This window comes from Lissotriton vulgaris, chromosome 1_1 (genome assembly GCF_964263255.1).
Source record: "Lissotriton vulgaris chromosome 1_1, aLisVul1.2, whole genome shotgun sequence".
In the NCBI taxonomy this organism is placed as follows: Eukaryota; Metazoa; Chordata; class Amphibia; order Caudata; family Salamandridae; genus Lissotriton; species Lissotriton vulgaris.
The window spans coordinates 76,543,656-76,569,112 of NC_141685.1; the positions used below are offsets into that span (position 1 = coordinate 76,543,656).

General features: G+C 46.3%; 1 protein-coding gene across 1 annotated transcript in view; it reads right to left on the reverse strand.

Annotated features, from left to right (window-relative positions):
* Positions 1-15,638: 15,638 nt before the first annotated feature.
* The window catches only part of LOC147737390 (uncharacterized), a 110,540-nt gene continuing 100,721 nt past the window's right edge, over positions 15,639-25,457 (reverse strand). The window contains exon 3 of the mRNA XM_086928395.1: positions 15,639-24,575. Within this exon, the coding sequence (XP_086784521.1) occupies positions 21,905-23,383 (1,479 nt within the window). The 5' untranslated portion in view covers positions 23,384-24,575 and the 3' untranslated portion in view covers positions 15,639-21,904. The remainder of the gene's footprint in view (positions 24,576-25,457) is intronic.

Here is a 25,457-nt window from a genome sequence, read left to right on the forward strand (position 1 = left end):
CCAGTCACTCGCAAAAGTAGGCTGGAAACGCCGGAGCTGGATTTCTCAGCAAGAGAAAAGACAGCGTCTCTCTCAGCGCATCGAGGAGGAGGAGGAGGGGCAGCGTCCGCGGGCAGCTTACATCTGCTGGGCTCTTGCAGGGGACGGCTGTTCAGCTCCTAAGTTCACCACACCATCGTTCGCTAGTTAGCAGCGATAGCAGTAGCAGTAGCGATAGCAGCTATGGTATCATCAGCATAACAGCAGCTTCAGCTTCAGTGAAACAGCAGCAGCATCAGCGAAAACAGCAGCGTTTGCTTAAGGCAACGTTGGTAATATTTATACCTGAAAGGTGCCTTGTTTGACGTAAGTTTTTGGACATAAGACGTCAATAAAGATGTCACTAGGAAGTGATCGTCTATCAGTGCTCATTAGAGTTCTATTACTAATCAAAACATAGCAAGCGGGGCTTTCCCAGGTTGCTGAGTTTTTATCTTGTTGAAGAACTCGGAGTGTTAATCTAGGAATCTTAGATAGTAACTTCTGCTATGTCATTGCTCTAATTAGCTGCAAAGGAAGTTGCAGAGGAAGCGATTCTGAAATATGGCTCTGTTCGTGTGAGGCCAGAGACGAGTTTCTGAATATTGCATTTGATCGGTTATGCCAATATAGGGGTATAGGGATTATAGCCGTATAGGGGCATAAGGTCACAGTATCGATCAGGGTCCTAGATTAGAACGCAACGGGGGACACACATGCATCAAAGGGAACCATGTGGGGGTACAGTTGTCTGTTGACTCCACTGGAGAGTGCCTCCCCCCCACCCCTGCCATCTGAGTGCTGGGAGCACAGAGAGCCGGGCATCTTTCAGCCCTTCACCAGGCGCACAATGGCCGCTACAGCCCAAAGCGCTTAGGACCCGCAACGTGATTTAAAGCGCTACAGTGAAACGACACTGAAGGATACTCCCGTCCCCTCCCAAAATGCAAACCTTGCGGCAGGGCACCCTTATGGCGTTAAGTACCACTCCACCCCTCTCTTGGGCGAAGCCACTGACCATTTCCAAAAATCCTCACAACTTGTTACCGCTTCAAGCTTCAGGCAGAGGGGGGGCGCATCCATACTGGACGGGGCTGGGGAGGCTTGCCCTAGAGGCAGTGTTGACAGTATATAGGGTAGGCTGGAGGACTTTCACGGGCCCAGCTGTGAAATAAACAATACATACACTGTGCATTGTGGCCCAGTAATGTATTCTCGGGGTTCTGATGCCAATCACAACTCCAGCCCTCATTGGCTCGAGGGCCGATTGTCGTGTGATCATGCCAGCCCACGGCATCCACACTGCTTCATGGTATGTACAATCCTCCCTTGATGCACGTGCACGCACGTGTACATACCACACATTTATATTGCATGCGGAACTCGTCAGTTCACTGCTGGTTTCAGGCTGTCGGTGCTCGGCATCCAGGGTCCCCTGAAGGACATGGAGCCCCCGCCCCCACAGCTCTCGCCAGCGCTGCCACAGGGCCGCTCCAGGCCTGAGGAGCCGTCGAAAAGAAGTGGGCAATAAAAGCAGCTCGGCGAGTCCATGGGACACACAGTGAGGCGACCCATGACAGGGCATTAATTGCACCCCAGCGATGTTTGTTGTTTGCTCTCAAACCCCAGTAAAGGGCACTTAATTACCTACGTCCGTCAATAAGCGCTGTTTAAAGTGTAAAAACACACGCACTTCGCCGTCTCCACAAAAGAGGCCAGTCACTTCAGCCGTCGAACACATGCCATCCGCTTCTGAAGGATGAATGGCTCAGTCGTCCCCTCCAGCCCTCCAACATTTTGCCTGCAGTGTGTACGCAGGTTTCAATGAATCTCTGGTGTTCCATGTTTTATTGTGGTGTATTCATTAATTATGCATGATAAAAACTGAAATTTTGATATCCGTGCTCCTGCGGTCACGGTGGGATGGCCTGCACCGCCGCCTTATAATTATGGATGGATTGATCATCATTAACTCGGATCTAGACTGCCGCACCCCAACAGCTCTCCTCTTTGGACCTCCCATGGCCCCCCTGAAACGAAAACAGGCAGAGTCGGCCTGGCTGCGGCTAGATCGGGGCATGGGGGAACGGATCTCTCAAAATGTCCCCAGGTGGGGCACGTGGCTGCCCCGGCGGAGGGACTTGTTTCTGCCCCGGAGGGACCTAATGACCCTGCTGCTGCCCCGGCGTTGACTGACTCTGGAAAGTGCTGAACTTTGTGTGACTTGACGGCGGATACGAGAGTTGAAGAACGCAGTCACCCAGGGCGCACCTAGGGGTCCTGTCAGCTCTCCCACTGTGCGGGATGGGGTGGGTCCGGCCAAGCGCTAGAGGGTCACCCTCTCACTCACCAAGCGCTTCTTCAACCTTTGCGCAGCTCATACATACACGAAGCACAAAGAAGAGCAGCGCTGAAAGACAAGCGTGGCCTTGTGGCCGCGAAAGTTAAAGTTGTGCCTGTACAGCGTTTCCTTTACGGGAGCCAGCAGCGCAGGCCCGATAATTGCTAACAGATGGAGCTGCTGCTGGCTCCCACGAGGGAATCGCCATGCATGCACGAGCACTCATAGGAAGCTGTGCAAAACATGCACGAGTTTCAAGTAAAGTGCTGACTGATTCCAAGAGGTCCCTCTAAGCAGTGCTTACGCACTGCGTAGCAAGACCTAAAAAGGAGGTCACCGGTATGCTCAGACTGAGCACTTAAGCGGTAACTATGGGGGCGCAGTCGAAAGGCTAATGGCTCAGTGAAGTAACTGTTCCGCGGGAGATGTGCCTCTTTGTTGCTAAATTATGTGTTGTCTGTATTTTTAATTGTTCCCTAGGAATACATTCATTTGTGAAAGGAAAGCAGAGTGGTGGTACTGACCCGTGCCCTGAAGATATTGCCTCCAAATCAATAGGCAATGAAACATGTTGGCTCTCTATGATGAAAAGAGGCAGCAGAGTGTCCTTTTAATGTGAGCAAACCCACAGCATAGAAGAAAGGTGATAAGCTAGTGTTGGTTATAGCTCGTTTTTAAAACATAAAGTGGAGCCTAAATGCTAGGATCTACTTTATGGGGTCAGTTTTTTAGTACTTAGAGCAACACTTTAGTACACATAACCAGTAAGTTCACGACTGGTTTCACTGCACACTTAACATATGTGCACTTCACCATCACCATGATTCATTTGTCTTTACTGTTTCCTTTAGCGTACGGGTCTGCTGATGATGAGAACCTGAGTCCACTGGTGAGAACCAACCAGTGGACTCCCAAGGTGTTACTTCCATGAGGCACCCTATACCCCTTCACATTTTGGTACGTTTGTCACTTTATTGGCACTCACTTGCGTTATAAGGATTGTATCTATCACACTAAGCTCTGGGTTACACTGTTTGGGAACATTTCTATACATAGAACAGGGACCTATAGAGAAAGACAGCGTAGGATTCACTGCTCACGCAGGACACGATATTGTGGCAGCTATTGACAGATATTAGGTCCACGTGCATCTGTTCTAGCATTGAGGCCAGGTCTCTATTGTGTTTTACTTCAGTGAGTGGGGGGCTGACCTGGCTTATATAGTGCCCCTCAGGCTCCTTGGGGAATTTAGAAATAAAACAATTTGCCAGAATCGCCTCATGTGCTCAAGTGGGTAAGCCGGGACTGATCTCAGGTGTTCTTGTTTCCCATTGTGCAAGTCGGCATCTATTTCTCTCTCTCATTTGACATACACATTAATTATTTGTCTTTAACTCTTGGTGCATGAGGGGTGAGTCTGGGAGGCAGGAAGAAGCCACACTTGGCTTGTTTTGGGCTCAAGGATAGAAGAGAACCTTGTGCTGAGCCAGAGCCAGGCATATGGCTCGAGCCGTCAGTGGTTTGTCCACCTCTATCGCTTAATGGCAATCAAAGGGACAAAGACATAGGAACCACTCGATGTGACCGTGGTCAAATAATGTGGTCAAGTAGGAGTATTAACACCACAGCATAAGTTCTCTTGCTACGCAGTCAATAAGATTCTCACTACTTCATATTTCAGTGAGTGGGCTCTGAGAATAGGTGTCCTAGCCTAAAGTGTAACATAAAATGGATAGTTGGCTTACAGTCCTGTTTTATTATCACATACTTATTATAGTGTTTAGTTTGAATGCAGTTATTCCTGTTACTGATAAAACCGAATACAAAGATCTTGAGAACACAATTGGTCACAAGGGGAGGCTGGGAATTATGACAAACAAGACTCCTGGTTTTATAGACTTCATCTTGTTTGGTACATAATTTGGGTATCAGTGGCTCTGATGGTGAAACTCGGGGACTGTTCTTATCAATGAAATGCAGATGATGGAGGCTGCCCAGTCTTTTAATAGAGTACACAACCAGAATATTTTGGCCAAGATGTCAAGCCAGGAGTAAATGACAGTTAGGATTGTAGCTGCCCAACTCAGTGAACTACGCACCTTGTTGGGGAGTTTCACAAGGATTTCTAAAAGCACTTGCTACTTTGAACGAGCCTGTTTCTAAGCTCTCCAAATATTTACAGATAAGTCATCAAAAGCATAAGTAGATTGTGAGGCCTAAGATTGTATTTCATTCCAATTAAATAATCGAGTTACCTCCTGTGTAAACTTGATTGACCAAACGTGGCAATAGCAGGCAGAGAAGGCTTGCTTCAGGGTCCAGTACACGGAGAGCAACTGAAATAGAGCACAACAGAGAACTGTCAAATCTATGTCTCTTGTAAACACTAGGGGATTCATTTAGAGGGCAGTTTGATATGCCCTCAATAACCCCATGAGTCACAATCCACACAATGTACAGGCTTTGTTCCCCCTATTTACAACCTTACATCCCCCTGAATCCCCTGCCAGACCCTATCCCTGCTGATGCCAATGTGGCCCTCTGTCACCCAGCAGACCATATGTTTGAGGCATGTGAGCTGTGGATCACATGCTTTGCATACTCCTGCCATCTAGTGTTGGTTCTGGATGTTTGCAAGTTGTTCTTCGAAGAAGTCTTTCCAGTCACGAGGTAGGTGATTCCTCCTTTCGGTGATAGTGCGGATGGGCATCGACTCCATTGTTAGATGTTTTTTTTCGCCATCGGGTTCGGACGTCTATTGCTGCACTCCGCTTCAAAACCATTGCTTCGGGTTCCCCCGGTGCGCAATCCACTTTACCGACATCGGTACTGTTTTCAAACACGTATTCCACTTCTCCACGCATCGTGCCCGTCGAAGAAAAAAATCTACTTCGATCAGAGGTCTTGGAAAGGGTGTCCAGCCTACCCTCTTCGGCCCACTTCGCAGTCGATGGAATGGACCCCATTTAAATTCTGCCCTTGGTGCAGCACTAAGTATACGTGCACTGATCTGCACGAAGTTTGCAACTTGTGCTTGTCTCTGGAGCACAACGAAGAGAACTATGATGTGTGTAAATCGTTCTGATCGAAGAAAACGGTCCATGATAGTCGGGCTTGACGTCACGAGATGCAAACTCACACCGTCGACTACATGCCGGAAATCTTTGGCAAATATTTTGAATAGGAATTCAACGCACAAGGGGCAGATTCGGTTTGAGTCAAGTTCGAGCTATATAAAATTCTGCACAAAAAAAAATCCCTGAATCGGACTCAGACGCGGAAGAAGACTTGCCGCAAGGTCAACGTACCGTGAGCAACGAAAGCCCCTTAACCCAAAACCCAAGTCAACCGAAACAAAAGGCTTCGGTCCCACCCCCGCCTTCAGGCCACGGTCAGCACCAACAACATGTTTCCGATGCCCTACCCTCCGGCTCGGCACAAAACACATCGCTAAACCTTCTGGCTCGGGATCGAGTCAGCCAAAGACTGGCACCGAGCCGAAGCATTCAGGCTCAAAGCTGAAATCCGCTTCCTAGCTGAAATCCTTGACACCAAAGACAAAGCCTCCTTCGGCACCAAAACCTTTGCCGTGAAAAGGAGATTCCACCCCAGCACCAAAATCTTCGGCACCGAAACCCAAAACTGTGCCTCCGAAGCAGCAGGGTCCAGATTTCGATGTTCCAACATCCAAATTGGACCTAAAACTAAATGAACTATACATAAATCCTGATACAAGATGTGTTCTTACTAAGTAACCTCAGAAACGTAAACCTGAGTCACAAGAAAGATCCTTACTTTATTCCTTTCAAGAAGAAGAATATGGATACTAACCCTACTCCCTTCCCACATTCTTCAACACCAACCTCTCCACCTTTACGTCATTTGTTAATCACACCCACGAACTCTCCAGGATGATGATAAGAATGGGGGGGGGAGACTCTTCTACATATAGATCCCTGGAGAGACTATCACACAGATTCACCAAGATCTTTACCCTGCAAAGCCTTCTCCTCCTGATGACAATGTAGGACACCTAGCGTTGCTCACTAGAGTTGCAGAATATCATAGGGTGCATTTACACAAGGAATTTCTAGAGGAAGATTTCCTAACCCTCACTACCACACATAGGGCTAGCCACACTCTGCCTATTCTTAGAGGCTTGATGAGACATGCGGACAACATTTTCAAAGATCCAGTGCGGGCCCGCATTCTAACCCCCAGAATTAAAAATTATAAGGCTGCTCCTTCAGATCCAGTCTTTATTAAAGGTCAGCTACCACTAGGGTCTCTGGTAGTCTCTAATGCCCGTAAAAGGACCAATTCACAGACCACAGGGATGCACCCCCTCCAGTTAAGGAGTCAAAACTATTAGACGCCTCTGGTAAGAGAGTAGCTGCTTAAGCAGCAAACCACTGGCGCTTTGCCAACACCCAGGCCCTGCTAGCCAGTTTGACATCGCACACTGGGTTGAAATGGAGCAGTTGCTGCAACATCTCCCAGATGAATGTAAAGCAAAGGCCCAAGATTTAATTCAGGAGGGAAAGCTCATATCCAATTCCTCAATAAGGGGGGGCGTGGCTTGAGCGCCGAGGGAGATGGCGGCGTGAGCCCGGAGCTCCGTGCCTCTTCCCCACGATACTCCTGTAAACAGGGCCGGAGAGCCCGTGTGTGCCCCGGCGCCGAGAGCGGACCTGCTGGTGACTAGCTGGGCAGGGTTTGAGCTGCTGGCGGTACTCCAGCGTCGAGATCGGCCGCCGATCGCAGCGGCCGCCGGAGCGGAGGAAGAGACAGCGGCGCGCAAGATGGCGGCCGCGGCGGAGCCCTGAAAGACCGAGGGCTGAACTAAGGTCCACACTGCCGGAGCACACGGAAGAGGCGCGGTCGCCAGCTCGGACGTCTCCGACGGCGTTACCCCCCACAGCGGGAGACGCTCCTTGACCCCCGGCTGCGGTGCGCGGCAGCCGCGACCGCTAGAAGGGAAGGCCGCCGGGTGCGCCACTGTAGGCGGAGCTACCAGGCAGCCTCCATTGCCGGGAGAGCGGAAAAACGGACTGCGACCCAGCCCTGGGCACCGGACATGCAGGCGGGTGAGCGGGAGCAGCCCTGAGTGGTGGTCCACGGGGGACGAAATGCAGCGCAACGCATCCCGGACCTCCCCCCCCCCTTTTCGCCCCAGCCGCAAAGGCTTGCGTTGTGTATGGGGACATAGCGGAGACGCCCGCAGACCAGCGGAGGGACTCTGGCGGCGCCAAACTCCTGGTGGCGCGATAAACCAGAACCGCTAGCCCAGGAGAGTGAGGACAGACTACCACGGATCCCAGAAGGCGAGCAATACGGCAGGCGCTGCCTCTGGTGTGCGGTAACTGCGCAGCGAGATCCCGTAGCGCACAGGAGCCGGCCACGTGGCTGAGACCCGAGGGAAGCAAGCACTCGAGAAGGGCGTGAGAGGCGAGGCCAGCTACAATGGGGAAGCCAAGAGCCAAGGCGGAGGAGGCGGCGACGTCTGATGTGGCGGAGGGGGGCCCCGCTGAGCAAACGGACCTGCAGCGATTGCAGGATCGGATATTGGACGCCATAACGGCCACTCGAGACGCGCTCCACAACGACATAGCGCAGGTGGCGTCGGGGCTGGGCTTGCTTAGGGCGGACCATGACAAACTAAAGGACAGGGTCAAAGAGGCTGAAACGGTGATCAAAGACCTGGCGCCAGCTCACAAGGTGATGGAGAGCAAGCTAACGGAGGCCCTAGACCGCATACGCACCCTGGAAAGGCGAGCGGAGGACGCAGAAAATAGAAGCCGGCGCAGTAATGTGCGGGTCGTTGGCGTACCGGAGACGGAGGATACGAGGGACATGGTTGCCTACATGGAGGAATGGCCATTCTTCACTCTAGAGCGTGCACATAGGGTCCCCTCAGGACCTCCCAATCCCGGACTCCCGCCCAGGCCGATCATAGCCAAGGTGCTCCACCACAAGGACAGAGATCTGCTCCTTCGGAAAGCTCGAGAGGATGGCCCTTTCCAGATTGCGAATAGCAGGGTCACACTTTTCCCAGATTTCACCTTCGAAACGCAGAAGCAGCGGGCCTCCTTCCTTACAATCAAAAAGGAACTACGGACTGAAGGAATTGCCTGCTCCTTGCTTTTCCCGGCCAGACTACGAGTGGTGGTTGACGACAAGGCGATCTTCTTTAACACGTCAGCGGAAGCCTGGGACTGGTGGGAGACATACAAGGCTGGGACTGACGGCGCCAAGGTACGAGAAGAGCGGGAGAAGGAGCGGGAACGCTCGCCGGCACGGCTGCGGAAATCGAAGAGGCTATGGAAACGAGGACGGGGAAGCTGGGACCGACGGCCTCCCAGACTGAAGCAGAACGGCAGGCAGCGCTGTTGGAAGCGGGGAAGCTGGGACGAGCGGAGGCCCCTGGATCTAGGGGGGCCACGGACTCGGACACTCATGTCTCGGCCTCAGGCTCGGAGTCGGACCTCTCTGGGATTCATCGGACAGAAGGGCCGCTGGTGACACCGCAAACGTCGGATGAGATCCTGAATATTTGAACTGCTGGCGGAGGACAATGGGTAATGTTGAGATAGCCAGGAGGGGGACCCATGCCTCAGCATGTAGCGGGGGTCGGGGCACGCCGGGGTGCTCAGAACAGGGAGACCATGGGAAATTGGGGAGGGAGCGAGGAGCTGGGGAGCGCAGCCCCCCTCTGGACGAGGCCGCACTCCGTAGGCCCTTAAGGCACCCACAGCTACGGCTGTGTAGTAGAGACCTGGGTCAATCAGGTATGGGAGTTTGGATGGGGACTGATATCTCGATATTGGGGCCTGTTCTGGGGGAGGGGGGGGCTCCACAGTTGGGGATTGTTCACTCTTTTTGAAGTTATTGACCCTGGGTTTACCATGGGTAGGACTGTTGAGAAGCTATGTTTTGTTCAGGGGGGGCACCACCACCGTCGAAGGGCAGGAACTGGAGGGAGTGTTTCGACCGGATCGCTGGGACAATGGCTAATGCGAATAGACTGAATTGTATTACCTGGAATGTGCGGGGCCTACACTCTATGCAGCGCAGACATAAAGTACATGCCTATTTAGTGCGGAGGGGGGGGGTACACATCGCAATGTTACAGGAGACGCCTCTTACACGACAGGAGGGGACCGCGCTACAGAGGAGATGGCGGGGACAGGTTTATCACACCAGCTACTCGGCCTATGCGAGGGGAGTACTCATTTGGATTAGAGCAGGCACACCTTTCCAGCTCACGCGCCAATGGGTAGATCAGGAAGGGAGGTATGTGGTGGCAGAGGGGAAGCTAGAAGGTAAAGATGTTGTGTTAGCGAGTATATATGCTCCGAACACGGACCAGTTGGCTTTCCTCGCGACACTATCAGGGACGCTGGCTCACTCCCTGGCGGGCCCGGTCCTGCTGGGGGGCGACTTTAATTCCATTGCAGACCCCTCGTTAGATAGGTCCCACCCCCCCTACACGATTCCCCGGTACATAGACTGTCTAGAGGTAGGAGGGAATGGCAGGAGAGCTGGGAACTTACGGATGTCTGGAGGGGACAACACCCGACAGACCGGGATTACTCCTTTTACTCCGGGCTGCATGATTTGCATGTCCGATTAGACGCGATACTCTGCTCCCGGGGGGTGCTGCCGTACGTCACTGGTTCGGAGTACCTATCGAGAACGATCTCAGACCACAATCCACTCCTGATCCGGTTAGCGTGGGTAGCGGAAAAACCCAGGGTCCCGATCTGGAAATTACGGCCTGAGACCCTAGAAGACCCCCTATTCGGGGCGGCCCTGGCGGAGGGGGTGGCTTTATACTTTGCGGAGAATGAAGGGACGGCGACCTCTAGGGCGACGGAATGGGACGCCTTTAAGGTAGTGGTGAGCGGTATCTGTATCAAGGATTATGTGGATGTAAGGAAGGTGTTGCTGGGCGATTTGGCTAAGGCGGATGCCAAGCTGAGGGAAGCGGAGAGGGAGAGGCCCGGACACCCGGAACTCCAGGAGACACTAGGCTCGGCTAGGGAGGCGGTAGCCATTGAAGTAGAGAGGCTCCGAGCCTTTGACTACAAGCGATATGTGCTGCGCTCCCACGTGGACGGTGATAAGGCGGGCACCCTCCTGGCGTGGCTTTCGAACCCCACTAGAAGGTGCGCTCCCATACTCCAACTGAGGGATACATCGGGCGTGGTACAACACACTCAGCTGGGCATAGTCGACGGCTTCCAGAAATACTACGAGTGTCTGTACAGGAGTACCCCGGGAGACCGGACGGGGCTGGCAGAACCCTTCTTGACTGGTCTGCCCCTCCAACGGCTGGAGGCAGAGCAGGCGAAGGACCTGGGATCGGACATTGAACTGGGGGAGATCAGGTCGGCGGTACGGCGCATGGCACGGAACAAGTCGCCGGGAATAGACGGGCTCCCCATAGAGTTCTACGGTAAATATTTGGGTGTTCTGGCGCCGCGACTCCTGACCGTTTATAAAGAGGCCAAGGCGGCGGGACGACTACCGCAGTCAATGCGGGAGGCATTAGTGGTTCCGCTACTGAAGCCCGGTAGGGAGAGTAGTGATCCCGCGTCCTATCGGCCACTCTCTATGCTCACCGCAGATTATAAGATCCTGAGCTCCATACTAGCGGCGAGGCTCCTACCTCACATGAAGGGGCTCGTGCACGAAGACCAGAACGGTTTTATACCGATGCGCAACACCACAATGAACATCAGAAGGCTTGTCCGTCTCATGGACGGGCTGGATGGCGGGGCTGGGACGGAACTGGTCCTCTCGGTCGACATTGAAAAAGCCTTCGACAGTCTAGAGTGGGACTACCTCTATGCTGTAATGGAGCGATTTGGGCTGGGAGCTGGCTATATTCATTGGACAAAGGTCCTCTATGCGGAGGCGATAGCAAGGGTGAGGGTGGGATCGACGGTGTCCCTCCGCTATCCAGTAGAACGAGGCACTCGACAGGGCTGTTCCCTATCGCCGCTTCTATTTGCATTAGCTATAGAGCCACTGGCGGCTGAGGCCCGGACAGGGCGGCACTTCCATGGAGTGCGGGCCCTGGACGGGCAACATTTCATCTCGCTATATGCCGATGATTTACTGCTCTTCCTCCACGACGGTGTTGAGAACTTGCAAGGAGCGGAAGCACTACTAGAGAGCTTCGGAGAGATGTCGGGCCTGAGGGTTAACTGGCCCAAGACGAGTTTGTTCCCACTACTGGAGGGCGCCGCCCAGCCACAACACCAGTCGGAAGCGACCTGGGAACCTACCTTTATTAAGTACCTGGGGGTCCACATATACCATAAGACGGATGACTTGCTTGAAGGCAACCTGGGGCGATGCGTACGCGGGCTGAGGGGCTGTATGGCCTTCTGGGCCACGTTGCCGCTCTCGGTGGCGGGCCGGATCTCCCTGCTGAAGATGGTTGCCTTGCCGAGATTACTGTATTACTTCCGGACGCTCCCAATCTGGCTGCCTGGCTCCTTCTTTAGGCTGCTTAAATCTCTGATTACGTCGTTCATTTGGGGAGCGGGACGGTGCAGAGTGGCGCTGGCCACGCTTTCTCGCCCGAAAGATGAGGGGGGTCTGGCGGTGCCGGACTTTGAACTTTATTATCTAGCGGCCCAACTGCAGGTCTTCACGCAGGAGGTAGCGAGAGTGTTTCGAGGCCCAGAGGACGAACGCTTGCGGGGGACGCCCAGACACGTCCTGGCGTATATTACCCTTCAACAGCGGCTGGACGGTCGGGATTTGTCGCTGGAACAACGCACGTACCGTCAATGCTGGAACCGGGCACAGAGGAGGGTGGGAATCCGGCGCCCGTATGCGCCAGAGATTCCTCTGGGCATGCTAACAGCCTTGCCGCATGGCGGCGACTGGTCGCATCTACAGGAGTGGGAAGAAGCGGGAGTACAGGTGGTAGGGGACCTCTATGAAAATGGCGTACTGCTCCCGTTCCAGGAGTTAATGGAGCGCTTCGATATCCCGAGAGGGGGATTTTTGCTTCATGCGGCAGTGTCCAGGGCAGTACAAGCCCACTGGGGTGCGGGGCTTGAGGAACCTGGGACGGCGGCGGCGTGCCAGTACACTATGATGGCGGCGGGCACGGTCAAGGCGGTGACGTGCCTTTACAATCGGATGATTAGAGAGAATATCCCTCCTCTTATATCCCTGAAAGCCAAGTGGGAGGTGGACCTGGGTAAAGATATACCTGACACAACGTGGGCACAGCTTATCCGTAGGGCTCGCAACAGCACGAGAAACGCTAGATTTCAACGAATCCACTACTATGTATTGCACAGGGCGTACATGACCCCGGGAAGGATCAGGCGATATTTTGGCGAGGTAACAGCGACCTGTCCCCGGTGCCCGGAGGAGGGGGCCGAATTAGTGCACATGCTCTGGACGTGCCCAGCCTTACGGGGTTACTGGCAGGACATTGGGGAGGTGTTGAACGAGGTGACTGAAAGGACCATAGACTACGGACCAGCGGAATGTCTCTTGCACTGGTTTCCCCACACCCCCAAAAACAAACTCACGAGCAAGTTTATTGACATGGGGTTGATGGTAGCTAAGAGGGAGATCACTAGGAACTGGAAGGCGAGGGTGGGGCCAACTCCACGGAGGTGGCGGCAGGAATTTCTAAAATGGGCAACGGCTGACAGCACACACAGGTACCAACTTGCGCGCAGGACCCCTAGCCAGACAGCGGCGAACACTGCGACCTCATGGGAAGTAATGGTACAGGCACTCAGGGACAGCGAGGCTGATGAGGAAGGGGAGGCCCCCGAGGCAGGAAGGGCGGAAGAGGCAAGCTGAGGCCCTAGGACCAGCAGGTATGCAGGGGGACTGACACCAGATATCCAGGAATGACCGCTACAAGAGCCGTAGACGGGTGGTGGTGCGTGGGGTGGGACAAGGGGGGGAGTTCCAGGTTTTGCGCAGGGGGTGGGAGTTGGGGCTTGCGCGTAGTTGGGTAGGACTGAAAAAGTAGTCATGCACATAATCCGGACATTGACCACTCCTCGATATTGAACGTCAGGCATGGAAGAGCAGAGACATCATCGCCGCCCGACCCCCGGGTTGTGGGCATGACGGCTGTGTGCTGGTCAACAAATCACACTGTATACCTGCTCAATTTTCTGAAGCTGCTCATGTGTAAGAGCCTGTACAGGTATGACTACAATAAAAATTATTTAAAAAAAAAAAAAAATCCAATTCCTCAATAAGATGTGCTTTAGATACTGCAGACAGGGCAGCTGAGGGTTTAACACAAGTTTGTTACTTAGAAGACATGATTGGCTAAAGATTTCTGGGTTCAAAGTTGAAGTCCAGCAGTCTACTTTAAATATCCTTTTGACAAGGAGCATCTCTTTGACCCCGAAGTAGATAAGTCCTTGGAGAAGATGAAAAAGACACAGTGGTAGCCAAATCTATCGGAGCTCTACAGTCTCCTTCTAACCGTGGCTCCTTTTGTCGGTCTTTCTACCAGGGGGTATAAGACCATTTCCACATGGGCACGTCAACCTTGGTTCACCACCCTGCTAGAGCTCTCAGTAGTTCCACATCAAAAGCTGCATCTCAACTCCAGTCTCCTCACTCAGAGCCATGGAGAAATCAGGCATTCAAATCCCAACAAACTCAACCTAGCGATTTGGCTACTGAGGTCATAGAGTTTTGTTATTTACAATTACCACCCAACTTTATGAATATCCTAAAGGAGGCTAGGAGACCTACTACTAGGGCATGTTATGCAGCAAAATGGAAACAATTTGTTATCTATTGTACAAATAACAATATTTATCCCCTTGATGCCTCAGTGCAAAACATCATCTGTTGCCTCTTACACTTACAGCAATCTGGACTAGCCTACACATCCATTTGCTTGCATTTAGCAGCAGTAGCTGCATACTTACAAAACATACAAAATGTTTCTCTATTTAGAGTGCCAGTTAATAAGGCCTTTATGGAAGGATTAAAAAGAGTAATACCACCAAGAGTCCCACCTGCACCAAAGTGGAACTTGAACATAGTCCTTACAAGGCTGATGGGTCCACCTTTTGAACCAATGCACATGTGTCCATTACAATTTCTCTCCGGGAAGGTTGCTTTTCACAATCATTTCCTTAAGGAGATTTGGTGAACTCCAGGCGCTAACTATACAAGAACCTTACTTTCAACTTCATAAAGACAAAGTGGTTCTATGAACCAATTCCAAATTTCTACCTAAAGTGGTTTCTGCTTTTCACATCAATCTATCAGTCGAGTTACCCGTTCTCTTTCCTCAACATGTTTCTGTAGCAGAACGAGTTCTACACACATTAGATGTTAGAAGAACTCTACTTCATTATGTGGAAAGAACAAAAGATTTTCGCAAGACAAAACAGTTCTTTGTTGATTTTTTGCCACCACACACAGGCAATATTATATCTAAATCAGGCATTGCACGATGGATTGTCAAATGTATCAAAACATGTTATGTGAAAGCGAAAATAACCTTGACAATACCGCCTAGGGCGCATTCCACCTGCAAAATAGGGGCGACTATGGCCTTCTTAGGGAATATTCTCTTAGCTGACATTTGTAAGGCAGCAACATGGTCTACACCGCACACATTCACCAAACCTTACTGTGTAGATGTGTTAGCGAGGCAATAGGCTAATGTAAGCAAGGCAGTAAATATAACACTTTTTCAAACAATGGCGACATCTACAGGTTAGCCACCGCTTTGGGAGTTACTGCTGTATAGTCTATGCAAAGCATGTGAACTACAGCTCACATGCCTCGAACGGATAATGGTACTTACCCAGTAACCATCTGTTTTTGGCATATAGAGCTGTAGATTCACATTCGCCCACCCGCCTCCCCAGGTACCTACACCTGTTGCAGTTCTTCTTACTTACATACAAACGCATGGACATCTCTATTCTACCTTTACTAACTCCATTCTCACCCTCTGCTCAAAACAATCTAACAATGGAGTCGCTGCCCATGCGCACTATCACCGAAAGGAGGAGTCCCCTACCTCGTGACTGGAAATACTTTGTCAAAGAAAAACAACTTGCAAACATCCGGACCCAACTCTAGATGGCAAGAGTATGCAAAGCATGTGAATCTACAGTTCTACATGCCAAGAACAGATGCTTACTGGGCAAGTAACATGATCCTTTTGGCCCCTGGGAACATGTTTGAGTTTACCCGTACAATAAAATGGTGCAGTTATAAACACATAGCATTTCTCATTTTTTATGTTTGAAACATTTTATTGAATAATAAAACCTAATAAACATAATCTAATTAATAAAGCATAACTAAACATGAGCTGGCATACATATAATAGACAAAAGTGGTACATAAAACTCAACATACTGTAACATAGCATTCTGTAACACAGCATAGTTATGTAGAGCAAAATTCTTCATATCAGGCAACCTAAAAAGTTAAACAATGGAAATGTTCATGAAGAAAGGAAAGAAAAGAAAGAAGGTAGGATACATTAATGTAATGCTTCCAACATATAGAAAAACAAATACAAATTATTTTTTTACACAAATAAGTACAAAAATGAAAATACTAAGAGAAATATTGTGAGCAATAATCATATTGTGAGCAATGATCATTTTATATTGTAATTCAAATTCGATTTGAATGTTCAAGGAGGCTTTTTGACTTCATCAGTGTTACTTGAGTTATGACTTATGATACAGACATGAATACTTTCAGGAAAAGAACAGCCTCATAGGGTTCAAAATCATATCTTTTTCTACACTAGCAATTAAGTTATAAACTTGAATTCGATCCACTTTGTGGTTAAACACTTCTCTTTCCAACAAGCATCATAGGACCACTTATTGTTATTTTCCCAATTACTGATAATGTTTTGGGTGGCAACAACAATAAATATTTGTTCAATTTTACATTCAAAAGGAAAAACATACCACGTCTAAATCATGCTGCACAACAGGGCATTTTTAGGTGTAGCATTCATTAAGGTTTGACCAGCCCTGAAACCATACCTCCTTATCTTTTGGGATTTTAAATGTCATACGGAAATAGTTCCAGCAGACCCAGCACAAGACCAGTATCAATTAGAAGATTAATTAATTGTAATTAGAGAATATGTGCTGATAAATAATCTATTGATGTAAAATACAGTGGTCGGGCAATGCTTGTGGATCTAATCTATTCAGGTTTTAACTCCATAGTTTGTTCAATAAATTGGCTGAGCATAATACTTGAAGGTCCATATCTCAGATCAGGTCATTTACAGTTTTATTTCTGATAATAGTAATTGAGATCAATGATAAACAGGTTTTAGAAACCATGGGTGGAATTGATCCTTGGTCTAAATCTAGATTATTATCTGCAACATACGCCAGAACAAACAGATACAATCTAAAAGGGTTGAATATGTTTATTATAGTGGTTTTGAGAAAACCAAGAAACACACATTGTTCCTGATACTCAGAAAATGTATCTAAAAATTATGATTACATCATATCTTATGTTGAAGGCCCAGATACAGCTTTAGCTACTTTTCTGGATGTGACAACATTTAGAAACATATTTAACAAAACATTAAAGCTTGATGTCAGAAATTCTGTCCTTAAATAAGTATTGTGTCAGAGTTAAGCGAGATGGTTTTCATTTGATCTCAAGCAATACTAACATTAAATAGGTAGGTGTACAGGTTACTAACTCAACAAATGGTATTAGCAAACTTAATTTGGAGACAATTTAGAAACATAGGGTTTTACCGTTCACGAACGCCCGATTCGGTAAATCCCATGGTTTGCAATGCTAAAACCCTTTTTGAGATATACTAAGCCCATTTAAGGATTCAGAATTTGGAAGGGGGATAATAATAGTGTCCCTTCTGAAACTTGAATACATCCTTGTGGTATGCATTACGTTTTGCGACCAAACGTAGGTTGCAAAACATTATTAGGAGTCGGTAATCCAGTAGCAAACGGGAAGGAGTCCCCAAGGGGACCTTTGTGAATGTGAAAGGAAAATGGGCTGCATTTAAAAAAATGAAAGATTTCTTTATCTAAAAGCTTTCACAGAAACGGTAGTCTGCTGACCCCAAAAGGAACCACTTTTACCAAATGTATTATTTTTGATGGAGGTTTAATATATTTTATATTTCTGAGATTCAGAGTCTGATTTAGGTCTCGGCGGATAGTTTACTCCATCACACTGGTGACGGATATCCCTTCAGACAAAATATAATTCCCATCGGACAAAAAGGAATTTATATTTTGGGTGACAGGATATACGTCGCCGTTGTGACACAGTAACCCGTCCGAGATCCAAATCAGGCCCTTCGTCTCCAATATTCTTGTCCTGTGGTGTAAATATGTGTTCCTGTTATTTTTGTTCCCATTTCAATATTGTCATGAAATATACCTATTCTTTTTGTCAAACATATTGAAATAACTTTATCACAAATTTAGGGAACTCTAAAAAAGTGTTTTCACTCTTTAACTTGAAGCTTCCTAATAAAAATACTGATCTGCTAGATCATTTAGCTTTCTCCCTAAAACAAGCACAGTTTTGATTTAAGAGAGATGGTTCTTGTAGAGATATATATTGGGGTTCATTTACAAAAAACTATTATAGCGCTTCTTTCATCTTTAAAAAAGTTTTAATTATGTCCACGAAACCCAACATTTTCATTTCTCTCCTATAAGTGATACATGCAACATTTTATATCCAATAATTTAACTTAATTTACTGATAAACTTATCTGGTAAAGATACATTATTTTCTTATTTCTAATGGTGTCACACATCTGGTAGAATTAACAGACTTCTCTTCTGGAAAAAAACTGCAATGAGAAGGTATTAAATAGGATAATTAACATTCCATTATTCTTAATGCATTTTCTTAGCACACAGAGGTATTTCCCTAAATTGATCACAATATTTCAAGGAATGTTCTGTGCTCAAATGTACAATTAAGGGGTAAGAATACATATCCTCGGCCACATGCCACTCACAGCTCAGCTGTACAGATGCATGTTTGATTACAAATGATTATGGTTTGAGCTTAGCTTAAACCTTGTACACAGTTAAATAAAGTAGCATAAGCTCAAGAGTGTGAATTTTGCAGCCATAAATAATGTCTTTTAAGGTTTCCCAACATGCAATATGGTGTCAGCGATTCATTGCAAAGTGTAATTTGGCGGATGAGTGAAAGGAGCATCGCCTGCTTAGCTTCGAGTTGCAAAGACACATCAAAGGTATTTCACCACAAATGCAGTTGCAAATAATTGATCATATCCATATGCCCGAGTTAGGGTAGTATCTGTTTTGGGAGTTGCTACATTTTTATTACCTAAGGATAAAAGTGAATTGACTGTTTTAAATAATTCCTTAGTTGAGTTTTCAGCTGCTCTGATTTTATCTGTAAAGAAGGCAGTTTTAGTCGCCTGAACCATAGTTTTATAATCTTTTATTATAGTTTTATATTTTATTTTTTCCTCTAGGCTGTAGCTCTTCCTCCAAAGTTGGACTTGGTGCCTACATTTCCTTTTATATTCTCTGAGCTCATAGGAGCACCATGGTGCGGACCGATAGTTCCTCTTTGATTTAAAAGGCCCTACTTGAGAGACTGCTGCATCAACCCTGCCTCATACCTGGCAGCAGCTTGCTCCACATCATGATCAATTGAGGGCTTGGATTCACGTAGAAGATTGTTTGGTTTGTTTTTATCAACTTTCTTCCTTGCACAATATTTTATTACGGTTAGTGTCTAGGTGGAAATGGACTGCATAGCTGGACCACAAAGATTAAACGAAATGCCTCTGTAATCAGTTCACACCAAACGCAGAGCTTTTCCGACCGATGAATAGATGTTATTGGTAAATATACCATCGGCGGTGTGGTGAGCACTGCTCAGTCTGATTTATGACCCAGGTTGCGTCACAGAGGTGAACCACTGACGCACTGAGATATTTTGTTCTTAGATAAAAGTCCCTGACAACTTAATATTGGAGCTGTGAACAAAATGATGTTTCTGAATGCTTTTAAAAGGGAGAAAATTAATATGTTAACTTAATGATTAAGTTACTCTTCCTTTAAATGTTCTCCTATTTCGAAGGGTCACATTTACAAACAGCAGTGCCCTGACTCCCAGTGGCCAGTAGACATTGTGTCGTAAGTATAACTGAAAAAACAGCCATTTATTTTTAAAATGAGACAAATTTAAAGTGCAGATTTTTTTTCCATATTATAAGCATTTTTAGAGAACGTTTGTGAGCACTTTAAATTTCTCATATTTAAAAAAAAGATTGTATGATAGTGTCTACATGTAACAGTGCGAAATATGGCAAAAGGTATGTCCAGTGCAGCAAGTACACACAACATGGGCTCTCAGTCACCCATACAAATATATCCCATTCATACATACACATGTTCATACATCTCCAATGACCTCGCTCTGACACACATGGCAGCCCAGCCATAGTACCCTTAGTCAAGTATTTTGCTCAAACCATAGTGTCTGGCTCTACGGACATTAGGCCTAAAGCAATGAAGATGGGCGTGGGGGTGGTAACTGCGTGGGATGTTTAGCCTCCAGTAGCTAACAATTTACACTGATCAGAAGTAGGTTTCACTAAAAAATACCTGCAAAATTAAATAATTTGAAAAACACGAAAAAATACAGAACTCCACCGCAGAACGACAGGTTTCCATTGTGCTGCTCCTGTGAAAGGGGACTCGTTTTTACACTTGCAAGGACTTCCTAAGATAGATAGGATAGGCATGATCCAAACTGGGAGGGGGAGGAGCACCCTGTTACCTCCGCTCATTGCAAGTGGGACTTCAAATATATGGATCCAGCACACAAGGTTCTGAGTTGGCCTGTGAAACAGAAGATTCCTTACTAAGGTGTACAGGATACAGCGTGATAAGTATAAGGGAGAAGCAGCAATGTGCTGTCCTGATTAGACCATGATAATTAACTAAAACAGTTGAAGACTGTTTCACATGAACTATGTCTCCTGAGAATCAGCTATGCTTAACTTGTATTGTACAAAAGTAATTCACAGTCCTGTTTCTGTGTAAAATATGTGGATCTGATTGTTTTATCATCATATCACTTTCAGCTTGAGCACTACGCTGACATCTCTCAGAAATGTATATATACACTTGTTACTGAGAATACAATTAGAATTTTTAGAAATGAAAAGGACTCATCTGAATGTTATTCATTTAAAAAGGTGAATTAACCTCTATACAGGGCCTGCATATGTGATACATTCCTGTGAGATAATGAACCCTCGAACCCCTGAGTTTGTTCTCAATGAGAATGGTTAGCGCGATGTCTCCTACCGGCGTGCAGCAGGACTGTTTTAAAGTTTCAGGATCCAGTCTGGCGCCTGGGGAATATTCCCAAGGTGAAGAATTAGCAGGTAAAGGAGTATCCACCAAAAACAGTGTGACCGAAGGTAAGTAACTTGTTTATTGAGTTTTACTTCTGCTGTATCTTATCAAGAAAATTCTGTTTTCAATAATGTTAACAAAGTGTAAAAATCACTGCACCCAAAATATATATTTCAGTCTTATATAAACAAACAAGGGTGAGTAGAAGACTTTTGGGTCTAGTACATTTTTGACAGAAATAATGTGAACTTTGTGGCAATTAGTTGATTTTGCAAGCACTAACATTTCTCTGAGTCGAGGAGTGACCTTGAGAGTTTTGTAACTTTCAGGTACTCACACTGCTGATTTTTGGCAATTTGTTGACTATTTTCAATCCCACAAATTTCTTTTGAGGTTGCAAGTCAACCTATTGCAACTACAATGTTTGCTCTTACATGTACAGTCAGGTTGCATTAGAAGCTTTTCTGCAACTCAGGATTTGGGTTCCTGTTCACCTGGTGTGGATGCATTTCTCATGTTTAGTGAGACTGACTTTCTTTTCTGACTAAAACCTTTTCTTGCATTCAGAGCACGTATAAGGCTTTAATCCAGTGTGGGTCTCTCATGTCGAATTAGATTGTATTTGTCAACAAACCTTTTCTGACATTTAGAACACCCTAAGGCTTTTCCCCCCATGTGAGTACACTCATGCCGAATGAAAAGCAGTTTGTAACCAAAGATTTGCTTGCATAACAAGCACTCATAAGGTTTTTCCCCAGTATGGGATCTCTCATGACGTGTAACACTGTCTTTCAGATAAAAGCGTTTCTAGCATAAGGATTTTTCTCCAGTGTGGAGTTTCTCATGTTGAGTGAGAAAGCGTTTTTCTCTGAAGGTATTTCTGGCATTCAGAGCACTCATATGGTTTTTTCCCAGTGTGGAGTCTCTCATGGTTAGTGAGGCTATGCCGATCAAAGAGGCATTTCTGGCATTCAGAGCACTGGTGACACTTTTTTCCTGTGTGTGTTTGCTCATATAGTGTGAGACTGCATTTAAAATTTAATCTTTTCTGGCAATCAGAGCACAGAAAATTATTTTGGACTGTGTGTGTTTGCTTATGGTGCTTGTAACAGCTTCTACCTCTGAAACGTTTCTAGCAGTTAGAGCTCTGATAAGTTTTTTCCCCAGTGTGAATTCTTACATGTTCAGTGAGATAAGATTTACGTCTGAAACTTTTTGGGCATTCAGAGCACCGATAACGGTTTTGCCCAGTGTGGGTTCTTGTATGTCTAGTAAGTCCTCTTTTTTCACTGAAACATTTCTGGCATTCAGAGCACAGATAAGGTTTTTCCAAAGAATGGGTTATTGCATGTCGAGTAAGTCTCGATTTGTTACGAAACCTTTTCTGGCATTCAGAGCACTGATGAGGTTTTTCCCCAGTGTGGGTTCTTGTATGTTCAGTGAGTCTTCTTTTTTCACGGAAACATTTCTGGCATTCGGAGCATGGATAAGGTTTTTCCAAAGAGTGGGTAATTGCATGTCGAGTAAGACTCGGTTTGTTACGAAACCTTTGCTGGCATTTAGAGCACTGATAAGGTTTTTCCCCAGTGTGGGTTCTTGTATGATCAGTGAGACTGCTTTTTTCACTAAAACATTTCTGGCATTCAGAGCACTGATAAGGTTTTTCCCCAGTGTGTATTCTTATGTGCCGAGTGAGACTGCTTTTTTCACTAAAACATTTCTGGCATTCAGAGCACTGATTAGGTTTTTCCAAAGAGTGGGTTATTGCATGCCGAGAAAGACTCTGTTTGTTAGAAAACCTTTGCTGGCATTTAGAACACTGATAAGGTTTTTCCCCAGTGTGGGTTCTTGTATGTTCAGTGAGTTTGCTGTTGTAACTGAAACATTTCTGGCATTCAGAGCACTGATAAGGTTTCTCTCCAGTGTGGGTTATTGTATGCCGAGTGAGAGTGTTTTTGTCAATGAAACATTTCTGGCATTCCGTGCACTGATAAGGTTTTTCCCCAGTGTGGGTTCTTGTATGCCGAGTGAGAGTGCTTTGGCCACTGAAACATTTCGGGCATTCAGAGCACTGATAAGGTTTTTCCCCAGAGTGGGTTCTTGCATGTCGAGAAAGACTCAATTTGCTACAAAATCTTTGCTGGCATTCAGAACACTGATAAGGTTTTTCCTCTGTGTGGATTCTCACATGTTCAGTTAGATATGATTTATCGCGGAAACATTTTTGGCATTCAGAACACTGATAAGGTTTTTCCCCAGAGTGGGTTCTTGCATGTCGAGAAAGATTCATTTTGCTACAGAATCTTTGCTGGCATTCAGAACACTGAAAAGGTTTTTCCCCAGTGTGGATTCTCACATGTTCAATTAGATGCGATTTATTGCGGAAACATTTTTGGCATTCAGAACACTGATAGCGTTTATCCCGAGTGAGCAATCTCACATGTTCAGTGACATGAGATTTATGGCTGAATCTTTCTTCCCCAGCTTGTGTTATTTTGTGTTGAGTGAGGCTGGTTTGAACACTGAATTTGTTCTCATAGTCTGTGTTTTTACAAGATTTATTTCTAGTGCTAATGTCACCAAGTTTGTTTTTCTTTTGCTCATATGCCATGCTTGGAGTGAACCAGATCCTTCCTGGAGTCCGGCTTGTTTAGAAAATGGTCAGTATTAATCTCTGAAACATATCATGGGCAATCTCCTTAACACTTGAATTGAGCAAAATTTGTCTGGAAGTTGCCCTATAAGCACCTGTTGAAAGGTTTCTTGCAGATAATGGTCTTCAGGTTATGACCTCTCCGGCAGCAACTTATTTTGTGACTGATGTTTTTCTCACATTCATTTGTATAGGTTCTTAGCAAAGCAGTGATAAAGGTGTTAGTTGGATACTTAATGATTAAATGTTAAGTTCCATTTTGCACTGACGTAATGGCAGTAACCGAGGGCGTTAGAAAGTGCACAGTACTATTGTGGATCACCAGTCGCAGAACATCAGTTCCTTTTAACCTTCTTATACATTGAGCAAAGTTTGTAGTTCTGATGACAGGGATTCACATTAGATATAGCTCCCCAGTGTTCACTTAATCATTTTTTATATTTAACAGTTCTACTTCTGCACAACAGATAATGCTAAGCCAATTTACATAGAGTCATCATAGAACAGTACACAATAAAAAGGAAACATTTATTTGAGATGGTCATGGACACAATGAAATGGTGTATCTTTAAGGGAATTGCAAAAGAGAGGCGAGTGGTTTGAGGTGTTATATCCAGAGGCAGATAGTCTCGAGTTTTCACTGGTTAAAAACGGTTGTTGAGCAAGAGTGATTTTTAATCTCAGTGCTTTTTTCTGTCGGATGTGTCGGCTTTAAAGTCTTCTTTCGGCGTCTTTTCTATGATGGTATGTAGAAGAAACCTTTTGCAATAACTTTCTGTTATACACCGTGTGCTTCCTCTCTGGTATTAGATGAGGCTTTAGATTAACATTTATTCTGTCATGCTGAGGCAATTCGTCTTTCTGATAATTTTTCAGATGAGCATGCTGAAGTGGTCTTTCAACATTATTTCTGATGCTGTGTGCACACATATGGCTTTGCTCTGGGTTAATGAAATGCAAAATTAGAGACTTCACTTACAGGTATAGCACTTTTCTCAGCTCCCAGGTCAGCGCAACACCTAGATTTTAGAAATTCTTCAAACTTAAAATGCTGGATGTCCTTCCGTTTTTCAAAATAATCCTCCTTATGGCACTGACATTCGGTTGCCTAGCGCTAAACCTTGGGTTCTTTGCACATAATTTCAATCACCTGTAGATTTAAAATTAAACAGTTAATAGAAGTAAATTTCCAAAAATATAAGTTACAAGTCAAATGAATGCAGAATTGGAGAATTTTGATAAATTTTAGCTCTTTTTCTGACACAGCAGAGCGAAGAATTGTAAACTGAGAGCACTCGGATGTAAGAGTGAGAATTTGTAAAATTTCCAACATTTTAATAGACTCGCATAACTTACATGTACCCTGTGGAGTTGTAACGCAGTATCCCAGAGTCATATGGACTGGCACAAATCATCTATTTATAAATAAAATACTATTCATTCATTTGTAATGTAGATTTCTGGGTTGGGAATGTCCCCTCCATTGACAACGGGCGTTTTCCCCTGTCGATGTTGCCAACTGCATGTATCTGTTATCCTGACTTTTGATTTTTGGCCTCGGCTTCACGATAATCTATTGTGTGATGCGAGCCCTATGCCTAGATCTATCCCTCAACTAACCGAAGCACAAAGAAATTAAAGTGTACTTTCATGTGTTAATTTTATTCCAGCTGATTATCAGTTGTTAGGTTTTTCTGACACGATTTTTCCAGATGGAAACATTTGACGGAAAAGCTGCAAAAGACTTTGTCTGCAGCAGTAGCAACCAAGACTTGTGCTATCTTTTTTTCTAACTGGGGGAACACACAATGCTTTGCCCTGTTAGAACCAGATTCCCCTTCCCTCCCCTACTCTTGACACCCCCAAAACCAACTACATGAATATATCTACCACCTGCTGGAAACTGGTGGTAAATATTAGTGAGAAAAACCCTATGAAATGGCAAATTGCGTGTGGTTTGAAGACCAGAAAAATTTGCTCCTCATGGCAGTTCCCCATTCAATGGCGTCCACCTTGCACCTGTACGTTACTG